At 52.2% G+C, this 23686-nt stretch overlaps 1 protein-coding gene across 1 annotated transcript in view; it reads left to right on the forward strand.

Moving 5' to 3' along the window:
* Positions 1 to 867: 867 nt before the first annotated feature.
* The window catches only part of HMCN2 (hemicentin 2), a 145007-nt gene continuing 122188 nt past the window's right edge, over positions 868 to 23686 (forward strand). Inside the window, 3 exon segments of the mRNA XM_053908429.1 lie at positions 868 to 1360; positions 21216 to 21286; positions 22424 to 22582. Of these exon segments, the coding sequence (XP_053764404.1) occupies positions 1099 to 1360; positions 21216 to 21286; positions 22424 to 22582 (492 nt within the window). The 5' untranslated portion in view covers positions 868 to 1098.

Genomic DNA, 23686 nt, shown 5'->3' on the forward strand with positions numbered 1-23686 from the left:
GCAGAGGCTCACTGTCTCTCCCTTATCTATTCCGGCAGCATGTGGTGAGTCCCACCCTGTGCCAGAGACTGGGCTGGGAACTGGGGGCTCACTGGGGGAACCAGACACAACCCTGCCCTCAAGGTGCTCAGAGCCAGTGGGGAGAGAGGTGTAGAAACAGGCCAGGAGATCACAGAGGGGCGACCCTCATCCTCTGGAGGAAGTCTTACAACACTTAGGGGAGGCAGCAGAGCCCGGGGGCTCTGGAATCTTTCCAGATACGGCTTCTATCCCTGTCTTCGGTATCTGAGAGCTGACTGACTTCGGCAGATCTGACTTCGCCTGTTTGCAGCGGACCGCGAACCTCAGTTTGCTCATCTGTAAAATGGGGTTGTGTTCGTGGTTTCCCTCCAGGGTTGTAGCGAGCGCTGGAGGGAGTAATAACTATGTAAAAACGCTTAGCACACAGTAGGGGCTCAACTCAGGGGGCTTGATGATAACGGTAATAATTGCAACAGTTGGGAAGCGAGGACCTCTGCGGAAAGAAAAGGCCTTGCAGTGTCGGCGTGTGTTGGGGAGGGGAGGGGGGTGGTTTAGGGGGATGGGTGGGGACAGCAACAAAGCCAAGGCCCCCTGTGGCCAAGCCTCTGGGCCGGCGGTCGCGTCGCCCCTCCCTCTTCCACCCCCACAGCGGGGCGCGCCTTCGGCGGGAAGCGCAGGTGTCCGCGGCTTCCCCGCGCGTCCCCATCCCTCGTCGCCTTGGCGGCGGCCCCAGCTCCCTTCTGCCGTCCGCCCCGCGTCCTCCGCTAACCTCGGGTCTGGACTGGTGAACGGCGGGGCCGGGAAAATTTGAGTCACGGTGGTGGGGGGGGGGGGGGGAGCGGAGGAGGCGGGCCGTGACCCTGAACGGGGTGGGCTCTAGGACCCGCCTCGGGCTCCCAGCAGGGGGACCCGGCGTGAGCCCGCGTGCCGCACGCACCGGCCCCGACGGAGGGAGACGCCGCGCCGCAGCCTCAGCCGCGCGCCGCGGCCGCTGGGTGCCCCCGGGACGGTCGCGCTCGCCCAGCGACACTCGCGCCTCCACCGCCGCGGCCGCCGGCCGCCCCGGCCCCGCACGCGATGCCCCGGGCGCCGCTCCTGCGGCGGCTGCTGCTGCTGCTGCTGGCGGTCTCCGCGGTGGCGGCGGTGGCCGGCGAGCCCGGGCCGGCGCTGCCCCTCCCCACGGGGGACGCCACCCTGGCCGTCGTCTTCGATGTCACCGGCTCCATGTGGGACGACCTGATGCAGGTGCTCGACGGCGCCTCACGCATCCTGGAGAGCAGCCTGAGCCGCCGCAGCCAGGCCATCGCCAACTACGCGCTGGTGCCCTTCCACGACCCAGGTAGCGCCCCCGCGGACCCCCTTCGCGCCGCGGGCGCCCGGTCGTGGGCGCTCACCCATCCCCCCCCCCTCCCCCCGCCGGCCTTCGCGCCCCGGGCGCACCTGGAGGGCCGCACGCTGCTCCGCGGCCGGGCGGGGGCGCCCTCTCCGCACATGCGCGCTGGCGGACCCCCGCACCTGGGGCGGCCTCCCCTTGCCTGCCCCGGGGAACCTGCTGGCTCCCTGCCCCGCGCCTCCCGGGTTGCGGGGTTGCGGACCCAGGCCTAGTGACCGAGAGCCAGCCTCTTGGCTGTGGGTCTGAAGCAGGTGACCTCACCTTCCTGAGCCTCGCTTGCCTTAGCAGCGAAACGGGGTGGGAACTGTCCCCAACCCTTGCTGAGCCGTGGATCACGACGCAATCGTGCCCAGGGCCCGGCACGCGACGAGCCTTTGCGCGGTTTGCGTTTTGACTTCCTTGTTCCTTTCTTAGACTTTGCTCCCAGCAAGGGCTTCGGAGGCCAAAAGAGCCCCCAGAGGCAGGCAAACACACCCACCCCTGCCTCGGTTTGGCCCTCGGTTTTCCCTAGGAAAACGGCGGCTCCTCCGGGTGGCCTCCACCTGCCCGATTCTCACGCCCCCCCACCCCTGCGCGCCGCGCCTTGTCCCCTGCAGCCACCTAACTTTCAGCTCAGCGTGAGGGGCACGGCCTTGAAAAGGGTCCCTGGGAGACCCCACGGTGGGGAGGTCGGGGAAACCGCTGCGGTGTCTGTGCAGAGCTCTAACTTTCTGAGCAGCGGGACCGCTTTTTCGCCAACATTTTTTTGATGAGAAATTTCAGATTTACATCAGAATGGGGAGGGGGGAGGGCGGAGGGCATCGAACACCTATCTGCACCCCCCCCCCCCATGATCCTGTGATTATTGTTTTAGAGTTTTATCAGGTCTCTCCATCGAGCCACCTTTCCATCCAGAACGATAGCTTTATAAAGCCAAAAAACAATAAAAATGGCAGATTCCTTGCAAAATTGGGTTACAAAGTGCCTTGGGCTGAGAAAATACGCAATGACCCATGGCTATATGAGATAGGAAGCCTTTTGTTGTTGTTGTTGAAGGATTTGCCTTTATTAATTACCACAGCATCACAGATTTGCAAAATGGGCAACAGTGGGTGTGATATAATCCCCACGCAGCCCCTCAGGCTCTGCTTCCACGAGTTCTGGGTTCTGCGGAGCTCTGCTGCTCAAAACCCAGAGGCCAGGGGGTCTAGAAAAATATTTCTGGGAGCATTACAAGGATAGCTCCCACCTCCGGGTGGCGGGCAGTTGTGAAGCCATGGGGTATGGGGTGTCCTGGGGTTTCAGCTCAGACCCAAGTCACCCTCTATCCAACCCCCCCCCCCTTTCTGGGTCATTCTCGGGCTTCCAGAAGCCATCGCCTGGAAAGAGCTGAGAGATCATCCAATCTACCCCTTTTTCTTAAAAGTGAGAATCTGAGTCTCAGGACACGGATGGGGCTTCCCCAAAACCACCTGCTAGGATGATGTAATTTCGGATTCTTGACCCACATGTGTCTCTAAAATGCTTGGTCGCATCGCAGGGCAGGATAGGAGCCTGCTGGAGCCAGACATAGCGTCCCGGGGTCCAGGCTGGGGCTCCTGAGGCCTGTTCTCCCTGCCCCGCCCCTGTAGCTGCAGGCTTCTGGAAGCTGCCAAGTGATTACCACCCCCAGCCTTTCCTCCCTTCCCTGGAAGCTGAGCAGGTGTGCGTGCGACTCTCCGACCTTCACTGAGTCCTCTATGAAACAAAAACCCCAATACCCCGCCCCGTTCCCCCAAACCACCCTCCCTACAGACACCCCCAGGTCTGGGCACCCCAGCGTTTACTGAGCCCCTTCTGTGTGCACAGCCTTTGTGAGGCCCCCAGCGTGAAGGGGGCAGGCATCCTGCTGGGGACAGGCCAGGTGGAGAGTGGAAAGTATCACCTGGCTCCCGTACCAGCTCCCGACGATGGGTCGGTCAGCAAGGAAGGGCCCCGACCAAAGGCTCTCTGCGGAAGCAGCGTTGGAGCAGGGCTTGGACACGCATGAGCGTTTATCTGCTTTTGACCACGTGCCTGGCCCTTGCTGGGTGCTGGCCATGCAGCGGGGGTGGCGGTCTCCCTGAGTACGTGGAGGGGGGCCGCGTGGTGGCTGACATGTCCGGGCAGGTGTGTGTGGCAGCTGGGAGCGTAGGAGTGAAATGGGAAGGTGGGAAAGGCAAGACTGGTCCCGGCTCTGACTTGAGCACTGGGGGGTTTGGAGCACTTAGATTTCCTTGTATGGGCTGCGAGCGGCCACCGAGGGTTTCTGAGCAGGGATTAGACGGTGGTTTACGTTCAGCTGTCTTTTGAATCGGCCAGTGGAATTCTCTCTGGTGGAAGAGAAGCTTCAGAAGCAGGGCTTTTAGCTGACTGTTCGGGCCCCCAAGGCCCCCATACATAGAGGGTCTTCTTAAAGGAGACCCCCCCCCCCATCCTAAACCCAGAGGGCCAGTCTTTGTAGGGTGAATATCAGTGGTTCTGGACTACAAGTGTTTGGAGAGAAACCAGGACCTGTGCTTTGGAAATATTCTTAAAGTTTTTTCTTTTTTTTAAGTTTATTTATTTATTTTGAGAGAGTGGGGGGAGGAGCAGACAGAGAGAGAGAGATAGAGAGAGAGAGAGAGAGAGAATCCCAAGCAGGCTCCACACCACCAGCACTGAGCCCGAATCAGGGCTCGAACCCACGAACCACAAGATCAGGACCTGAGCAGAAGTCAGACGCCTAACCGACGGAGCCACCCAGGCGCCCCCTTCTTAAAAAGTTTTTAAATGAAAGAAAGTGCTGTGTTCCCATCCTAGAAACTTAGCGTTTTGGTAACGGTTTCATCTTGGCTGAAAATTCAGCTCGTTTTCAGGTTTTCGTTATTAACGTGTTGCCAAAAACACCCCCGTGTGCAAATACGTCTGTCTGTCTCTGATCGGCTTTTTTTTGCAGGATTCGGTTTCTGGAAGCGGAATTCCTAGGCCGTTTTTAACACACCGAATGGGTGGGCAGCTCTTCAGATTGTTTTCCAAAATGTGTCAGGAGTTGAAACTTGCACCAGGAGGCTTTGAGGGGCCAGTTTCAGAGCAACTACCCCCCAACGCTGGGAATTCAGATTAAACCGTTTTTTTTTCCCCCTAATTCAAAAGATGGAAAATATCTCCTTATTTTAATTTCTAGTGAACTTCACTACATTTTCAAGGGCTCACGAGATTTTGGTTTCCTTATCAGTCACTGTGAGGACTTTATATTGATAATATTAACTGTTTTTTTGTTAAGCGGTTAGTATATTTCCTGATTGTTTGCCTTTTAATATTTGTGATTCCTGGTGTTCTGAGTTTTAAACACGTATGTCGCAAAATCGATTGACTTTTGCTCTTTGTAGTTTCTTTACCTACGTGCTTAGAAAAAAATTTTCTTTTCTGTCACAAAGTCAGTTAGGGACATGTTCTTTTTTTTTTTTATTTTATTTTTTTTAAGTTTATTTATTTTTGAGACAGAGAGAGACAGAGCATGAACGGGGGAGGGGCAGAGAGAGAGGGAGACACAGAATCGGAAGCAGGCTCCAGGCTCTGAGCCATCAGCCCAGAGCCCGACGCGGGGCTGGAACTCACAGACCGCGAGATCGTGACCTGAGCCGAAGTCGGACGCTTAACCGACTGAGCCACCCAGGCGCCCCTAGGTACATGTTCTAGATTGCTTTTCATTGGTTTTCTCCTTATATTTAAATCTTTAACCTGGAATTTTTTAAAAAGTTGGTGTAAAAGTCATCTACCGTAATTCCTAGAATGGGATAATTGTTCAGGTACATTCTATCAAACAATCTTCTTCTCCCTCCCCTCCCCCCCATTTATTTGGATCCTGTCCTTGTCTCCCATGACTTTATCTCTTAAGAATTTATCTGGGGGAGCCTGGGTGGCTCAGTCAGTTAAGCGTCGGATTTCAGCTCAGGTCATGATCTCACGGTTTGTGAGTTCGAACCCCCGCATCGGGCTGTCTGCTGTCAGCCTGGAGCCCGCTTCAGGTCCTCTAGCCCTCCCCCGCCTCTCAAAAATAAATAAACATTTTGTTAAAAAAAAAAAAGCGGGGCGCCTGGGTGGCTCAGTGGGTTGAGTGTCCGACTTCCGCTGAGGTCATGATCTCAAGGTTCGTGGGTTCGAGCCCCACATCAGGCTCTGTGCTGATGGGTCAGAGCCTGGAGCCTGCTTCGGGTTCTGTGTCTCCTTCTCTCTCTGTCCCCCCACCCCCCATGCTCTGTCTGTCTCTCTCCCTCTCTCAAAAGTAAATAAACATTAAAAAGAAAAACCCTTTTTTTCCCCCTGCTTTACTGAGATCCAAGGGACGCATGTGTTGGGTTAGCATCAGGCAATGCGACCTGTTGATTTGATGCGTGTGTATATTGCAAAACGATTACCACCATAGCGATAGCGAACACCTACGGTCGCGTCCGTAATTGCCATTTCTTTTTTGTGGTGAGAACATTTAATATCTGCTCTTTGGCCACATTCAAGTATATGATACGGTATTAGCCATAATCACCATGCTGTACGTTAGAACTCCAGAACTCATTTACCTTCTTCCTTTTTTTTTTTTTTTTAATGCTTATTTATTTATTTTTCAGAGGGGGGAGAAAGAGAGAGTGAGCGGGCGTGAGCAGGGGAGGGGCAGAGAAGGAGAGAGAGAGAGTCTGAAGCAGGCTCCACGCTGACAGCCGCGAGCCTGATGTGGGGCTAGAACTCACAAACCGCGAGATCATGACCTGAGCTGAAGTCAGACGCTTAACCGACTGAGACACCCAGGTGCCCCTCTACTCTCTGTTGCGGAGTTTGGCTTTTTCAGATCCCACATGTCAGGGAGATCATACAGCATTTATCTTTCCTGGTCTGACTTAGTTCAGTTAGCATAATGCCCTCAAGGCCCATCCGTGCTATGGCAAATGGCAGAATTTCCTTTCTCATGGCCGGATAATATTCCGTGATGTATAATCGTCTTTATCCATTCATCCGTTGATGGTTAAAAAAAATTTCAGGGGCACCTGGCTGGGCTCAGTCCATGGAGCATGTGATTCTTGATCTTGGGGTTGAGAGTTTGAGCCCTACGGTGGGTGTAGAGATAATTTAAAAAAGTAAAAAAAAAAAATCTTAATTTTTTAAATTAAACTTAATTTTAATATAGTTTCGTTTTATTATTTTTAGCACAGTTTTATTTCAGATTTACAGAATTCTTACGAAGATAGTACAGAAGTTCCCGTATGCCCAACTCCTTGTTCCTCCTATTATAATATCTTACGTTACTGTGGTACATTTATCACCATCGACCAACCAAGATTGATGTATTATTATTTTAATTTTTTAAAAAATATATATTTTTGAGAGAGAGAGAGAGACAGAGCATGATTGGGGGAGGGGCAGAGAGAGAGGGGGAGACACAGAATCCGAAACAGGCTCCGGGCTCTGAGCTGTCAGCACAGAGCCCGACACGGGGCTCGAACTCACGAACTGAGCCACCCAGGCGCCCCGACTGATGTGTTGTTATTAACCAAAGTGCGTTCTTTATTCACATTTCCTCAGTTTTCCCTTCATGTCCTTTTTCTGAATCCCATCCAGGATCCCACGTTATATATTCAGTTGCCATGTCCCCTTAGGCTCTTTAGCTGTGAGAGTCTCCCAGGCTTTGTTTTTGATGACCTTGACGGTTTTGATGAGGATCACTCGGACGTTTTGTCCCTCAGTCACGATTTGTTTGGTGTTTTTCTCCGGTTAGAGCGGGTGGTGGGAGGGAGAGCACACGTGCAATGCCATTCTGGTCACGTCCGGCCACGGGTGCACGCTGTCGATACGACGTATCACTGTCGATGTTGACCTCGGTCACACGGCTGAGGCGTCCGTTGTCTCTGCTGCGAAGTGACTCTTTTCTTTCTCCCTTTCCGTACCGTCCTCTTTGGAAGACAAGTCCCTAGGTGCGACCCCCACTGAAGAAATGGGACGTTGTGCGCCACCTTATTAGGGCTGGAGAATCTGCATAAATTATTTGGAATTCTTCTGGATCAGAGCCTTGTCCCTTCTTCCCCATTTATTCACTCATCCAGTCCTTTACATAGCTCACATGTATCATGTAGTTATTTCGGACACCGGGTTCTAATCCAGTGCTGCTTTATTTTTGTAGCTCTGTTTTTCCAGCTTTGGTCATTGGAAGCTCTTCTGTTGGCTCTTGGGTGTGTGTGCAAGTGTGTGTGTATGTGTGTGTGTGTGTGTGTGTGTATAAGCACTATTCTTACTTTCTGGCACTACAGACGTTCAAGACCCGTCTTCTGTATTTCCTGCCCCCATCCTGGATGTAACAATGCATCCAAGAGTCCCTGGCTCCTTTTATTGAAAAATGGTGTCAGAAAATAGGATCTGGGTGCTAGGGGTGCTGGGGTGTCACTGTTTCTAGATCATTAGCTGACAGAGCAAAGAAATAGGCGCTGTGTAGTAACCTGCGTGTATACCTGTAGCTGTGAGTGTTTACCTGTGTCTACACAGAGCCGTGCGTGACTTCGTACCGATGCCTCCAGCTCTGATTTTGTTACCACGTGGATCATTCCAGCCTTCTCCCCTTGCCGATCTATGAGCCCTGACCCCCACAGGGACAAACCTGGCCCCCCCCCCCCCCCGCAGCCACCTTGCGTTTATTTAACTGTTATGGAACTATTTATGGAACTGTTCAGTTCCACTGTACGTAGAAGTGGTGGGAGCGTTGTTACTTTGCACCCCATGGGAGACAACCCTGTTAACCAGAGGACAGTTCTTTGGCCTTTGGTCTTACAGACTTATTTCCAGAGCGACTTAGGTCAGTCCCTGATCTGTAATCTTTTTATTCATCTGCTTCCTTTTCCTTGAACATTTATTCCGTTACATTTTTTTTTTAGTGTTGATTTATTTTTGAGAGAGAGAGAGAGAGAGAGAGACAGAGCATGAACAGGGGAGGGGCCGAGAGACAGGGAGACACAGAATCCGAAGCAGGCTCCAGGCTCCGAGCTGTCAGCACAGAGCCTGACGTGGGGCTCGAACTCAGGAACCGTGAGATCATGATCTAGGCTGAAGTCGGTCGCGTAAGCAACTGAGCCACCCGGGTGCCCCGAACATTTATTCTTTCAGATGGCAAAACAGAAGAACTGAGTCCACTTCCAAAAAAAAAAAAAAAAAATTCCTGTTGTGATTTTCTTTGGAATTGTGTGAAATCTTGATTTGGGGAAAATTGTCATTAAATTAAAATCGTCATTAAAAAGTTCGGTTGTTTCCATCTAGGATGCGTGCCTCTTCCTTTGTTCACATATTTATTTCCTTTCGTAAGGAGTTATAGTTTTTTTTTCTCCCTTATACGTTCCACCCATTTCTTTTAAAGATCATTTCTAAGTATTTTGTTTTTTGTTACTATTTTGACTAGGAATTTTTTTTCCATTACATTTTTTGCAAATGAGTATTGCTGGTATGTTGGAAAGCAATTCATTTTCATATATTTATTCTGTTTCCAACGTTCTTGCTGAAGTTGTTCTATTATTTTTTTTAACTAGTTCTAACTTTTTGGGTAATGGCTCAAGTTTCCATTGCCTATCGAAATTATAATATTGTCTTGCTTTTCCAATCAAGTATTTCACTGATTTGAAATGCCTTTTGTTCTTTCTCAGCCAAAAACTTTCAAAAAAATTTTTATGTTTATTTTTGAGAGAGAGAGAGAGAGAGAGAGAAACAGAGTACGAGCAGGGGAGGGGCAAAGAGAGGGGCAGAGAGAGGGGAAGACACAGAATCTGAAGCAGGCTTCAGGCTCGGAGCTGTCAGCACAGAGCCTGATACAGGGCTCGAACCCACGAACCGTGAGATCATGACCTGGGCCGAAGTCGGACGCTTAACGAACTGAGCCACCCAGGCGCCCCCAGAACTTTCAGAACAATGCTAAATACACAAACAACGGCCGTGGTCATTCTCGCCTTGCCTCTGATTGTGCACTGCTATGTGACGTTGGCTCTCGGTTTGAGGTTTTCCTCATCAGGTGAACGAGGACGATGCTTTCATTCCTAATTTACTAAGGGTAAAAAACAAAACAAAAAAACCCACCCCAAAACACAAAACCCCGAACAGGGATGGGCGCTGAATTTTAGCCAGTGACTTTCTGGCTGTTTGAGGTATTCGTAAGCTCTTTTTCCTGTTGACCTATTGATATGATTCCTTCGTCTCTAACTACTTCCACGTTCCTTCCAGAAGCCCTGCTCAGTTGTGGGTTATTCTTTCGTATACAGCTGGATTCCATTTGCCAGTGTCTCATTGGGGAGTTTTGCATTCTGTTTCAGCTCAGATCAGTAAGTGACATTCTTTCTTTGTGCCCTCTGTCAAGTGTTGGCATCAGGGCTTAGCTCTTTTGTTTATTTAAAAGCAACTTTAATGTTTATTTTTGAGAGAGAGAGACAGAGACAGAGCGTGAGCAGGGGAGGGGCAGAGAGAGAGGGAGACACAGACTCCGAAGCAGGCTCCGGGCTCCGAGCTGTCCGCACAGAGCCTGAGGCGGGGCTCGAACTCATGAACCGCGAGATCACGACCCGAGCTGAAGTCGAACTCTTAACCGAGTGAGCCACCCGGGTGCCCCTTGTCTTTTTTTTTTTTTTTTTTTTTAAAGTAAGCTCTACACATGGCCCAGGGCTCAAACTCACAACCCCAAGTTCAAGAGTTGCATACTCCATGGACTAAACCACCCAGGTGCCTCTATTTATTTATTTATTTATTTATTTATTGTAAAAATTTTTTAAAAATGTTTTTATTTATTTTTGAGACAGAGAGAGAGCATGAGCAGGGGAGGGGGCAGAGTGAGAGGGAGACACAGAATCGGAAGCAGGCTCCAGGCTCCGAGCTGTCAGCACAGAGCCCGATGCGGGGCTCAAACTCACGGACTGTGAGATCATGACCTGAGCTGAAGTCGGACGCCCAACCGACTGAGCCACCCGGGCGCCCCTCTATTTATTTATTTTTAAGATTAATTTTTTTTAAGTCAGCTCCACGGGCCCAGTGTGGAGCCCAACACAGGGCTTGAACTCACGACCCTGAAATCAAGACCTGGGCTGATGGGGCACCTGGGTGCCTCAGTTAAGTGTCCGACTCTTGATTTCAGCTCAGGTCACAATCTCACAGTTTGTGAGTGTGAGCCCTACATCGGGCTCTGCACTGACCGCGGATCCTGCTTGGGATTCTTCCTCTCTCTCTCTGCCCCTCCCCTGCCTCTGCCCTCTCTGTCTCTCGAAATAAATAAAAACTTAAAAAAAAAACAAACAACAACCTGAGCTGAGATCACGAGTCAGATGCTCAAACGATTCCAAACTGTACAACCTGTATGAAGCTCTCCTCTCAGTGGATTTCTTATTTTTATGTGGAATCTCATATCTTGCAGTGTCCTGTAAATAAATATTAAATTCCACCCTTTCCTTTTTTTTTTAAATTTTTAAATTTTATTTTTGAGAGAGAGAGAGAGTGAGAGGCAGACAGAGCATGAACAGGGGAAGGGCAGAGAGAGAGGGAGACACAGAATCTGAAGCAGGCTCCGGGCTCTGAACTGTCAGCACAGAGCCCGATGTGGGACTGGAACTCACCAACTGCGAGATCATGACCTGAGCTGATTAACCGATTAACGGACTGAGCCACCCAGGCGCCCCAGGGCTTAGCTCTTTTAGTTAATAACTATAATTATTAAGTTTTCTCCCCAAATTGCAAATTAAAAACAAAATCATTCATTTATTTTTTGTGGCCACCTCTACATCCAACGGGGGACTTGAACTTAACAACCCCGAGATCCAGAGTCACATGCTCTGCTAACTGAGCCCGACAGGCCCCAAATTGTAAAATTAATACACGCTTGTGAAATATTCTAATAATACTGCTCTCAGGGGATACAAATACTTTGAATAATTTTGCATCCCTCCAGACCACGTGTGCGTGTAATTCAGTCCTACACATAGATGCACTTGATTTTTTTATAACATGAAAAATGGGATCATACGATGCATAGTGTTCTGCACGTTGCTTTTCTCCCCCGTGCAACACCCCAGCGATCTCTTTCCACGTCAGGAAATATAAATCCACCTCACTGTTTTTTAACGACTCCAAAAGATGCGACAGAAGGGATCTTCGTTTATCTGGGTCCTATCTTGATTTATCCAGCCGCGCCCATATTGTGGGAAATAGATGGCTTTCAGCTCCTTTCCCGCAAACACTCACGCGTTTGCAAACATATCCGAATGATAGATCCCAGGCACGCCGTTGCTCTGTGAAGGCACGTGAGCGTTTTCAGTTTTGGTAACGAGATTGTCCTCCAGAAATGCTGTACTGCCCCGCCCTCCTGGCACAGTATGAGACTGGGTTTTTCCCACACACCTTGCCGGCATCGGGGGACATCATTCTTCCCTGGTTTGCTAATTTGCCGGGTGTGAAATGGTGTCCTGTCTTAACTTGCATATGTTGGATCGTTGGTGGGTTCCAGCATCTTCTCTGGGTCACCAGGCGCACCGTCAGCTTTCCTCAGGGAGGAGGGGTGTCAGCCTCCTGTCACAGTGACAGGAGTGACATTGCTGTTAACCAGCCTCTCATGAAATAGATCTGATTGGTTCTAGCTCTGAGGGGACGGTCCACCACCCCTGGCCGCCCTCCCCCCGCCCCTCCGTGCGTGCTTCTCACCTTGGAGGCTGGGGGCTCTGAGCTGCCTGCGAGCCGTGAGCTGGGTTAGGCACGTCCCCGAGGAGAAGTGGCAAGATAAGGACGCGGTGGGTCTGAGGACAGGAGGCTGCCTGAAGGGGCTGGGCTGATGCGTTAGGCTGGTCCCCAGGGATCCCTGACAGACCCACCTTTCACTCGCTCAATAGGCAATTCTCGAAGGATGACCACGGGCCAGGCGGGGCTCCAGCTTGCCGTGGCACCTTTAGTCCAGCCGGGCCCACAGCAAAGGGCCAAGTTCGTTAACCACAGTGTGGTCCCTGATACAGAGAGGCCTTAGCTGCTCTGAGAGGTGGGGATACAGGGATGATGTTTGAGCCGAGATAGAGAGGTGCTGGGTGGGTCGGGCAGAGCCCGTCCGGGCGGGGGAGGAGCACTGCAGGCTGAGGGGACAGCAGATATGATGGCTCTGAGGCTGCCAGGAATGTGGATGTGAACGTCTCTTTAAAGACGGCAGGGATTGGCTGATGCGGACAGTCGGGGCAGAGCCCGACTCCATTGGGTGTTGGGGGCGAGGGCCCCTCCGTGCGGATCTGGACTCCTGGACACCAAGGAGGAGGTGGAGGAAGGTTCTGGGGCCATATTGGCTCTTTGGACAGCGTCACTTGTCCAGCTGTTTCCTGCCCCCACCATGTCTGTCCTTTGCGGGCGTTTTCAAGGGAGTCGCGTTCACCCAGCCCTGGGCTCAGGGATGGTGGGGAGCCTAGCAGGCTAGACTTCACTTTCCCCAGCCCCTGCCTGGTAGAAATGGGAAGACGGTGTCCCCGAGAGGGGATGAAATTGTGCCCGCGATGGTGGCAGACTGTGGGACCCTACCCCGGGGTCACTGCAGCTGGAGGAGGGGGTGGGCGTGAATCCAGACTTGGCCCCAGGACTCCCGCCCTGCTTTTAAGGGGGAGGGGGGAGGGGCAGGCCCCAGGAAGAGTCCTTGACATGAGGTCGTTCGGAGGCCGGACCGGCAGTGCCTGGCTGGAGCCCTGACCGACGTCACTGGGGCACAGGATTCTGGGTAACGGGCTGGAGCATCACCTGGGTGTGATCCTATGCGTGATCCTCCCGTGTCCCAGGGCCTCCACACCCTCCCCTGGTCAGGGTGGAAAAAAATCCGCCTGAGGAGAGATGGTTCCAGGCCAGGCTTCTGGGGCTCAGATGCTCAAGGGCGGCACGAGAGGAGCCAAGGTCACGGGTTTAATGATTTTTGCAGCCGGTCAGTCGTTGAGACCTTGAATGTGGGGCTGGATGGACCCACTTTGAATCCCACCTCTACTGCTTGGGTGGTGGGGGGGTCACCTCACCTCCCCGGGCCCCAAATTCTCATCTGTGAAATGGGGATAATAAACAGTTGACTTCTCAGGGCAGAGAACGGCACCTGGTGCTTCGTACATACTAAAAGGGTGGTAACTGTCCCCATCATCATCGTCACCCTTGTTTTCGGAGGCAGCCCAGCCGGTGGCAGAGGGGGCGTTGGGGGCGAACAGGTGGGTCTGGACGTTGTGCCCTCCCCCAAATTCATGTCCTTCCTAGAACCTCAGGATGCGACCTTATTTGGACAGAGGATCATTGCAGGTGCGATGAGTCAGGATGGGGTCATACTGAGGTAGAGTGGGCCCTTATCCAACACGATCGATGCCCTCATAAGAAGGAGAGACGCAGGGACAGCACAGGGAGAAAGCCCTGTGACAACGGGGGGAAGGCCCGAGCGCTTTACCAGCCAAGGAACGCCGAGGGTTGCTGGTGTTGCCTTCAGAGAGAGCACGGCCCTGCCGACACCCGGATTGTGGACCGCTGGCCTCAAGAATTGCAAGAAGGGAAATAGTTCTGTTGTTAAAAGCTACTGAGTCTGTGGTGTTCTCTTACGGTGGCCCCAGGACACTAGCACAGACGTTAACTATCGCTTACCAGCTGTTTGACCTTCACTGAGGGCGTTGTCTCCTCTCTAAGTCTTGGTATCCTCCGTGGTTACAGGGAGATATTTATTACGAGAACTGAGCTCAAATTATCAATATCATGCTAGCCAGGCCGGCATGCTAAGAGGTGGGGTGATGAGAGCTTTTTGTCCAGAGCCAGCCCTGCCTGGACAGGGTGAAGGAAGGAGATGGGGAGGCTTGCGAGACCCCTTTCAGTGGGTAAACTCATATGGGGATGTGTCAGGTGGCTTGCCCTCTCCTGCCCTGTCCTGGCACCTCAGTCTGTCCCGCTGGAAGATGGGTCTTGAAATGGTCATCCTGCTGAGAGCACCCGGTCCTGGTGGGGTTTCAGGATGGATGAGGTGCAGCCGGGCCCAGGAATGACAGATGAAAGGTAGAGGCCAGCGTGAATTAACGACAAGAAGGCCTCTCTCTTTCTGCCTGCCGCTGCGGAAGGGAGGGTGGCGGGGAGACCAGGTGGCAAGGAGACCTCCAGCCCCCCAGCCCCTTCTTGGCATCTGGGAAGCCAGCGCTCCCGTAGGGTGTTGGGACCTTCAGTAGCACCCTGTGCCCGGAGCCGGTTTGGGGATTATCTCTTCAGTAAAAGGAAGAAATCCCAGATTTTGCGTGCGTGCGTGTGTGTGTGTGTGTGTGTGTGTGTGTGTGTTCTCCTGAGAGCGTTCTTGATTCAGATGTTGAGGCAGGCATTTAAAAAACTCTTGCCTTCTGGGACACCTGGGTGGCTCCCTTGGTTAAGCGTCCGACTTCGGCTCAGGTCATGATCTCACGGTCTGTGGGTTCGAGCCCCGCATGGGGCTCTGTGCTGACAGCTCAGAGCCTGGAGCCTGCTTTGGATTCTGTGTCTCCCTCTCTCTCTGCTCCTCCCCTGCTCATACTCTGTCTCTCTTTCTCTCAAAAACACATATGGAAAATAAAACAAAACCTTTTGCCTTCCATCTCAGCCAGGGTCGTGCCCTCTGTCTTGAGAGCAATCACGGACACTTTTGTCCGTCTGGCCAACCCTGTCTCAGTATGGCCAACTCCTCTGCGTGCCCCAAATAACCACATTCGTTCCCTGCTTCATTTTGTATTTGTTTCCCTGGGAGACGGGCAGCCAGCGTGTTGTAGGGGGAGGGTCTGGGATTCAGCACATGTTGGCTGTGTGTTGATCGTATGCCTGGCCTTGTTCTGGGACACGGGTTACAAAGGTGAGTGAAACTTTGTTCCGACCTGGGGCTGCTCAAGCAATTTGGAATTCACTGATGTGTTTATTCGGTTACTTATTTGAACCGGGTTTGTTGAGCGCTTACCGCGGGCCGGGCACTGAGCTCAGCTCGAGGCCTGCAGTGGAGAATGGAAGAAGGGGTCACCGTCTGTGGGGAATATCCCATCATTCTTGCACCAGATCTTCCCAGCTGACCTTGAAGGACTCCCGTCTCCTCTCTGGACTTCAGTTTCTCCGTCTTTAAGAAGATGGGAGTTTTGGATCTCTTTATCTTCAACCTTGTTAGGTTTGGCACATAGGTTTGTGGTCAAATTGGTTTTATTTATTTTTTTTATTAAAAATTTTTAAAATGTTTATTTATTTTTGAGAGAGAGAGAGGGTCAGAGCGTGAGTGGGGGAAGGACAGAGAGAGAGGGAGACCCGGAATCGGAAGCGGGCTCCAGGCTCTGAGCCGTCAGCCCAGAGCCCGACGCGGGGCTCGAACTCACGGGCCGCGAGATCGTGACCTGAGCTGAAGTCAGACGCTTAACCGACCGAGCCACCCAGGCACCCCCGGTCAAATTGTTTGTTCCCAAGTCTGTTCTTGCTGGAGACGGGATGATGGAGGCTGTGGGAGGCAGGATAGATGGTTATTTCTGTAACCCACAGAACCTGTACATCAATTATTTGACACAAGCAAAGGGGCCTCGCACATGTAGTTAAGGTAGGAATCCTGACATGGAGAGATTATCCCAGATTATCTAGGTGGCCTCATTGTAGTCACAAGCCTCCTTGTAAGAGGGAGGCAGGAGATCAGGGTCACAGAAGGAGATGCCGCAGAGAAGCAGACGGGAGAGAGAGGGGCTTTGAAGATGTAGGAGGGGCCGCAGTCCCGGGAACACAGGCGGCCTCTAAACGCTGGAAAAATCAAGGAAGCAAATTTTCCTTTAGAGCCTCCAGAAGGGACGCGGCCCTGCTGATACCTTAACTTTAGCACTTCTGACCTCCAGAAATGATGTGTGTTGTTTTAAGACACTAAGTTTGTAGTGATTTATTAAAGCAGTAGTAGGAAACTAACACAGAGGCCAACCTGAAAATCCTTTCCAGGGCTTTCCAGTGAACTCAGAGAAGCCTCCCTGGCTCCTGAAATTTTCCAAGTCTGTGTTAGCCACACGGTCCCTGGCACTCCTCATGTGCTGGCCCAGTGCTTGGGATGTAAGGAGAGGATGTCACTGAGCATTGCTGAGGGGTGTGGGGGAATCAGGACGAATCTTCCAGAAGAATCTTCCTCTCTCCCAGAGCGCAGACTCTCCTAGAACAGCCTTGGTCGTGGAAGGCTAGACCTTAGATGGTAGGTCTGGTGTCCTCCCCCCCTCCACCGTAGGGTCCCCCCGACTTTGGGTTTCTCAATCCGGTAAAATTGTAAAAAAAAAAAACAAAAAAACAAAAACGAAATAAAATAAAATAAAAATAAAAATAAAATAAAATAAAATAAAATAAAAATAAAATAAAATAAAAATAAAATAAAATAATAAAATAAAATAAAATAAAATAAAAATAAAATAAAAAAATAAAATAAAATAAAAAAATAAAATAAAATAAAATAAAGTAAAATAAAATAAAAATTAAATTAAATTAAATTAAATTAAAAAAATAAAATAAAATAAAATAAAATAAAATAAAATAAAATAATAAAATAAAATAAAATAAAATGAAATAAAATAAAATAAATAAAATAAAATAAAATAAAATAAAAAATAAAATAAAATAAAGTAAAATAAAATAAAAATAAAATAAAGTATAAAAATATAAAAATAAAAAAGCTAAAAGGAAAGAAAAGCAGAAGGAGTCGACATGGGTGACCAACTTTTGATCTTGCCAAGTAGAACCGTGAACAGAATCAACTCCCTGAACAATCATTGTCCCTCGATGAGAGAGGGTGATCCTCAACCCCCCTCCCACCCCCCAGGGAGGAGGCGCATAGACGTTACAATAACGGGGAAGCCCTTCCAACTGCTGTTTCATTTACGATAACTCACGTCGCCAACTTGATTCTTATGTTGCCGCAAATGGAAGAGAAGGTGGTCAGCCTGGCGCTGGCCCAACGCTGGGGCTGTCGGGGCAGCTGCTGTCCCTAGACCACCGTGGGGGTGGGCGGGGCCAGCCAGAGTCAGCCCTGGGCTCCCAGGGGCAGTGAGCCATCAGTGTGGATTCTTGAGCAGGGGCGGTGTGAGCCAAACTGGGCGCAGGCCGGCCTCTCTGGCGTTGGCAGGTGGATGGATGAGCGGCTGGCACGTCTGGAGCTGGGGAGGACGGTTACGAGCTTCCTGAATTTGCTTCCAAAGTCTTTACAAACGGCCTTGCCTTTGACCCAGCAATTCCGCTTAGGGGAGTGAATGCCACGGGGACGGCCGAGCTGGTGCTTAAATGCCACGGATCCGGAGGTGTTCTTGGTCGCGCTACTCTTTTTAAACGTCGGAAACAAAGCCATGTGAGATTGGGCAAGTCCGCGCACGGTCATTTATGCAAAGGCAATACCTCAGAGTCATTCAAAAATGATTCTGGACTGAGCATTTGGCCTTCTGGAAGGTTGCTCAAAATACGTTGTTCAGTGAAAAGAATCAGGTTAAAAATAGTATGTTATTTACACTTTAGTAGAAATTCTGCCTGAAAGAGTAGGCATGCATTGTGAGATGTATATTTACAGATCTGCATGGAAGTTTTGAAGGTTATGTATGAAAATCAAAATGACTGTCTCTGGTTGGTTGAATTCCTTTCTCTTTCTTTCTGTTTTTAAGTTTATTTATTTACTTAGAGAGAGAGAGAGCACGCCCATAAGTGGAGGAGGGGCAGAGAGAGAGCGAGAGAGAGAGAGAAGATCCCAAGGAGGCTCCGGGCACTCAGCACAGAGCCCGATGTGGAGCTTGAACTCATGAACCATGAAATCGCGACCTGAGCCGAAATCAAGAATCGGACGCTTGACCTGCTGAGCCACCCAGGCACCCCAGAATTCCCTTCTCTTTCCATGCATCAGGACAGTTCACAGGGAGCAGTGCTCAACAGCTCAGTGTCTGGAGTTGTACAGACCTAGGCTCATCCGTGCCACTTACTGGCTGTGTGTCTTTGGGCAAATTACTTAACCTCTCTGGGCTTCCATTTTCTCCTCTATAAAATGTGGGTAAGACTGAGACCTACCAGGTGCCAGGGAGGACTCAGTGAGCTAACGCTCTGGAAACATCTCGGCACGTGGACTGGTCCTTAGTCAGTGCTTAGTAAATTAGTGTCATTTTTTTAAACATCGAACGTGTATTATTATGTAATAAAGAAATAACCAACATTGAGTCAAATCAATTTTTTCCGTCAAACTAGAGTTTGAGGCCCTCGTGTTAGAGCAAGACTGTCTTGCCCTGTGCCTTTTGTGAGACCTCACACTGGAACATAGGCAGTCGTGTGGCCGTGGGGGCTGGGCTGGCTCCCGTTCGCCAAGCCTTTGCTGGGTACCAGAATCCATGGCGGGGGGGGGGGAGGGGGTGTCCCTCCCTGGCCCCACCAGTTCTTACAATGATGGCTCTCAGCTAGGATAGATGGTGTTGTTATAGGCCTCATTTTACAGATGGGGAAACTGAGGCTGGACACAGTGAGGTCAGGTCTGGGGGACCCCACGGCTGAAGGATGGAGCCAGCATTGCAGTCAGCTCTGTCTGGGGGCAAAGCCTGAGGGTTTGGTCGAATGAGTTACCGCAGAGTTCAGAAAGTAGGGGTGCGGAGGGGGGAGGCTTGGTAAAGGCTGGAACAGCTGAGGGAGGGGTGCTGGACATGACGAATACATTCAGAACACAGAGGCAGGGGCCCTCAGGGGACGAGGGGTTCTTAAAGTGCCCGGCAGAAGGGCTGCTGTCCGCACTCTCCCTTGAGAATTGTGGATCAATGCCGGATGATTCCACAGGCTTCCTTCCCTAAGAAGGACCAAGGTCTGCTGACTGGTTGATGAGTGTGGGAATTTTTGGGGGGGTGCCTAGAATTTAGAATTCTTCAACTAAAAACGGTCCATTATTAGAGTTCACCGAGGACTCAGAGGAAATACTTTCCTAAGAAACTTGACATCCACGAACCTTGTAAAAACCCCCATTGTGCATACGTCCATAGGGTGAGTCGGAATTCCGGGTCTACGTGGCGAGTTGGAATTCTAGCCCCGTTTTCAGTGCACTGGTAGCCTTGTCTTAGGTTAGCTGTGATGTTCAAGTATGGCTGTTAAACCTTTTTATTGGGGGAACATTCCGAATATACACAAAGGAAGCAGAGCAGAGTAATGAATCGGCATATACCCACCACCAAGTATCCAAACCGCTCTCATTCATCTATACCTCTTCCCACCCTCCACCCCAACTCAGTGATGATTGCTGTCTTTAGCTCTGGTTTTAGGAGGTAAAATTTACATACGCTGAAACGCACAAATCTTTGCTTTGCACTTTGGAGAGACCATATACCCACGGAACCCCCATTCCTGTTACCATATAGAACACTTCTGCCGTCCCAGACAGTCCTTTTGCCTCTCCCCAGTCCCCAGACAACCCCCGTTCTGATTTTTTTCCACCTTGGAATAATTCTGCCTGTTCTAGAACTTCTATAAATGGAACCATCAAACACGCACTCTTTTGTGTCTGGCTTCTTTCGTGCGGTGTTACGTCTGTGAGATTCATCACGCGGTTGCTTGTATTGGTAGCTTGTTCTGTTTTCTTGCTGAGCAGTATTTGATTATACGAAGAGACCACAGTTTGTTTACTGTTTCTTTGGTTGATGGACGTTGGACTGGTTTCCAGTTCTGGGCTATGATGAGTACAACCGCACTGAATGTTTGAGTACAAGTCTTGGTGTAGACATATGTTTTCATTTCTCGGGAGCGAAATGGCTGGATCGAATGGTATGTGCATGCTTGATGTTTTTAGAAAGTTCTCTTGGCCTTCCAAAGTGGTTGGACCCTTTTGCATTCGCACCGGCGGTGGACGGAACTTTCAGTTGCCCTGTGTCCTCGCCTACATTTGGTGCAGTCAGCCTTTGTAATTGAATTCTGTTCTTTTTAAATGAGCTACCAGGGGCGCCTGGGTGGCTCAGTCGGCCAAGCATCCGACTTCGGCTCAGGTCACGATCTGGCGGTCTGTGGGTTCGAGCCCCGCGTCGGGCTCCGTGCTGACAGCTCCGAGCCTGGAGCCTGCTTTCGATTCTGTGTCTCCCTCTCTCTCTGTTCCTCCCCTGCTCGTTCTCTGTCTCTGTTTCTCAAAAATAAATAAACGTTAAAAAAAAATTTTTTTTTAACGTTTATTTATTTTTGAGACAGAGAGAGACAGAGCATGAACGGGGGAGGGTCAGAGAGAGAGGGAGGCACAGAATCTGAAACAGGCTCCAGGCTCTGAGCTGTCAGCACGGAGCCCGACGCGGGCCTCGAACTCACGGACCGCCAGATCGTGACCTGAGCCGAAGTCGGCTGCTTAACCGACTGAGCCACCCAGGCGCCCCACGTTAAAAAAATTTAAATGAGCTAATAAATGGATGGAGTTTCTGGAAGATTTCATTCTTGTTCATCAGCCTGGTGTTGGACAGCTCTCTGTTCCTTCGTCTTTCCAGAATTCCTTTCCCACTGATGGTGAATAGAGACGGCCGTGTTCAGAAAAGATTAGGGACCGTGGTTTTGAGGTTGAGCAGGGCGGGGGTTGCCCTCCGTCTCGCCTCTGTGCTCCCCTGGAGTTCTGGTCTGGTTTGGAGCAGGGCAGGGGGCTGAGTAGCCTGACTTCCCTTCCAGGTCAGATCCTGGCAGGCCTGGAAGCCTCTCTCCCTTTGGTGGGAGGGGGGGGGTCTCTGGGGCCCAGGCTTCACCCCTTTCCCCCTGGTGGCACGTCTTGTAACTGCTGCCCCACCCCACGGAAGCGCTGCGTCTGGGAATCCAAGCCCACCCGGGCCTCTCTCTCTTTTCCCTGCAGATATTGGCCCGGTGACCCTCACGGCAGACCCGGCGGTGTTTCAGAGAGAGCTGAGAGAACTCTATGTGCAGGTGGGCCGCCCTGCCCCTGGCTGCCGCCCATCCCCCGCCTCCTGCCGTCCTTCCCAGTCCATGCAGAGGCCAAGGTCTTTACCCTACCCGGTGGCCAAGATGGCGGCTCCCTGAACCGCCATCACCTGCCTCCCAACACTGCCGGGGGCCTGCACCCCAGCTGGGGGGTCCCGGAGAATCTGTACTTCTCGGGGTTCCTTCCTTTATTCGGTGAACCAAGTACCGACAGGAGTCCCTGTGCCTGGCACGTAGTAGGTGCTTATTATTCAGTGAACGGACGAAGCGGTAGCTGAAGGAGGATGCGAGGGGTCTCCTCGCATCCTCTGAGCACCTTGGTAAAGCATCTGTCCTTCCCCGCTTCCTGCCGCTGAGGACGGCAGCTTCCTGAAGGCAGGGCCCCCACATATCTGGCTCACCGCCGGGTCCCCCAGGACTCAGAACGGGGCCCAGCGCCTGGAGGGGACGGGAAGCGCTTGTGGGCCGGATGAACGGGCCCGGGAGAGATGCGTTACTGGAAAGCGACCCCGTTGCTGCGTGTGCAAAGCTGTCGAGGCAGGACACGCTCCCTTCTCGCGGAGCTCCCGTCCGTGGGCCGGGAGGGCGGGAGCGGGTGTTGGTTGGTTTGGGACTGATTCCGGGGCAGAGAGGATTCGGGGGGAGGGCTGGCTGAGAATGGCGTCCTCTGCCCAACGCCCACCTCTCTCTCTCTCTCCCGGCCACCCCCTGTACCCTCCGTCGTCCAAGCCTTGGCCAACACGTGGCTTCTTTGGGGCATCTGTTAGACGTCCCGGGGCTCCCCTCCCTCCTCTCCATCCTGCATCACTCACCGCAGTGGTAATTAAAGAATCATGTCGTGCTTGTTAGCGCTTAGAGCAGGCCCCCACGGGAGGGACCCCACTCTTGCGTGGGTGAGCGAGCGAGCGAGCAGATGGTACCACTCGTCTAAAGCAGGTTGGATGTGACCTTGTCTCAGGGAAGGCGTGCCGTGGCCTGGCCTCACCCATAGCTGGGCGGGGACAGAGGCCGGACAGAGGGGATTGCCCCCCTCCGGCCACCCCGTCGGTGTCAGAGGTCTACCTGGGTGGGCCCCACCTGGAGGAGGTGGGCGGCGGCCCCTGACACACCCCTGCCCCGCAGGGAGGCGGTGACTGCCCAGAGATGAGTGTGGGAGCCATCAAGGCTGCCGTGGAGGTGGCCAACCCCGGCTCCTTTATCTACGTCTTCACGGACGCCCGCGCCAAGGACTACCACAAGAAGGAGGACGTCCTGCGGCTTCTGCAGCTGAAACAGTCGCAGGTGAGCGGACCGGCCCGGGGAGCTCGAGCGTGGGGGCCCCAGGGGGGTCCTGAGGAAGCTGGGGTCCCCAGCGCAGGCAGCCCGGGCCCCCACCTGGCGAGCGGAGGGCAGGAGCTTCTCTTCCAGGGTCTCCGCCAGCCCTGGAGGCCGAGCCGGTCTGGTGAAGTCCAAGTGTGTTCTCATGCTCTGGGCCCCCCGCCCGCCGGGGCTCCCGCCGCCTGGCGAGGCTCATTCTTGATAAAGACCACGCCACCCCCGGCTCCCCTCGCGCCCTGTCAGAGTCTGTGCGATCCGTCTTCCTCCTGGCGTCGCCTCTGCTCCCGTCTCCGCAGAGCGAGGCGCCCTCTTCCCAGTGCCTCAAGGTCTGGACTCTCTGCTGGGGTTTTTGCTTCTTGTGTTCACAGCCAGGGCTGGGGGAGGGTGTGCACTGGACGGGAGAAGGGCCGTCTGACTGTGTGACCTCCTCGGGTGAAGCTCTCGAGAGCTGGGACAGCTTCTCTGGTCTCCCGTCTAGAACGAACGCCATTCTCCAAGGTTCTTCTTCTTCTTTTTTTTTTTCTTTTAAATTTTTTTAATGTTTATGTATTTTTGAGAGAGAGAGAGAGAGAGAGCGTAAGCAGGGGAGGGGCAGAGAGAGAGGGAGACACAGAATCCGAAGCAGGCTCCGGGCTCTGAGCTGTCAGCACAGAGCCCGACGCGGGGCTCGAACCCACGAACCGTGAGATCGTGACCTGAGCCGAAGTCAAACACTCAACCTTAGAACACACGGTTTTTCTAAGTGTGTGGCCTCCAGGGGCTACTGCTCGGGGCCAGCTGATTTCCATCCCCTTCCTCGTTGTAGATTTAATAATGGCTCCCAGTGGCTCAGTCGGGTAAGCATCTGACTTCGGCTCAGGTCACGATCTCACGGTTCATGGGTTCGAGCCCCGCGTCGGGCTCTGTGCTGACAGCTCGGAGCCCGGAGCCTGCGTCGGATTCTGCGTCTCCCTCTCCCTCTTGCTCACACACTCCCTCTCTCTCTTTCTCTCTCTCAAAAAATAAACATTAAAAAAATAATGGCTCCCATGTATTGAGGCACCTAGTATGCCTGGCCCTGTACCACAC

The sequence above is a fragment of the Panthera pardus genome, unplaced genomic scaffold, assembly GCF_024362965.1.
Source record: "Panthera pardus isolate Hobbes unplaced genomic scaffold, ASM2436296v1 HiC_scaffold_20, whole genome shotgun sequence".
NCBI classification, from domain to species: Eukaryota; Metazoa; Chordata; class Mammalia; order Carnivora; family Felidae; genus Panthera; species Panthera pardus.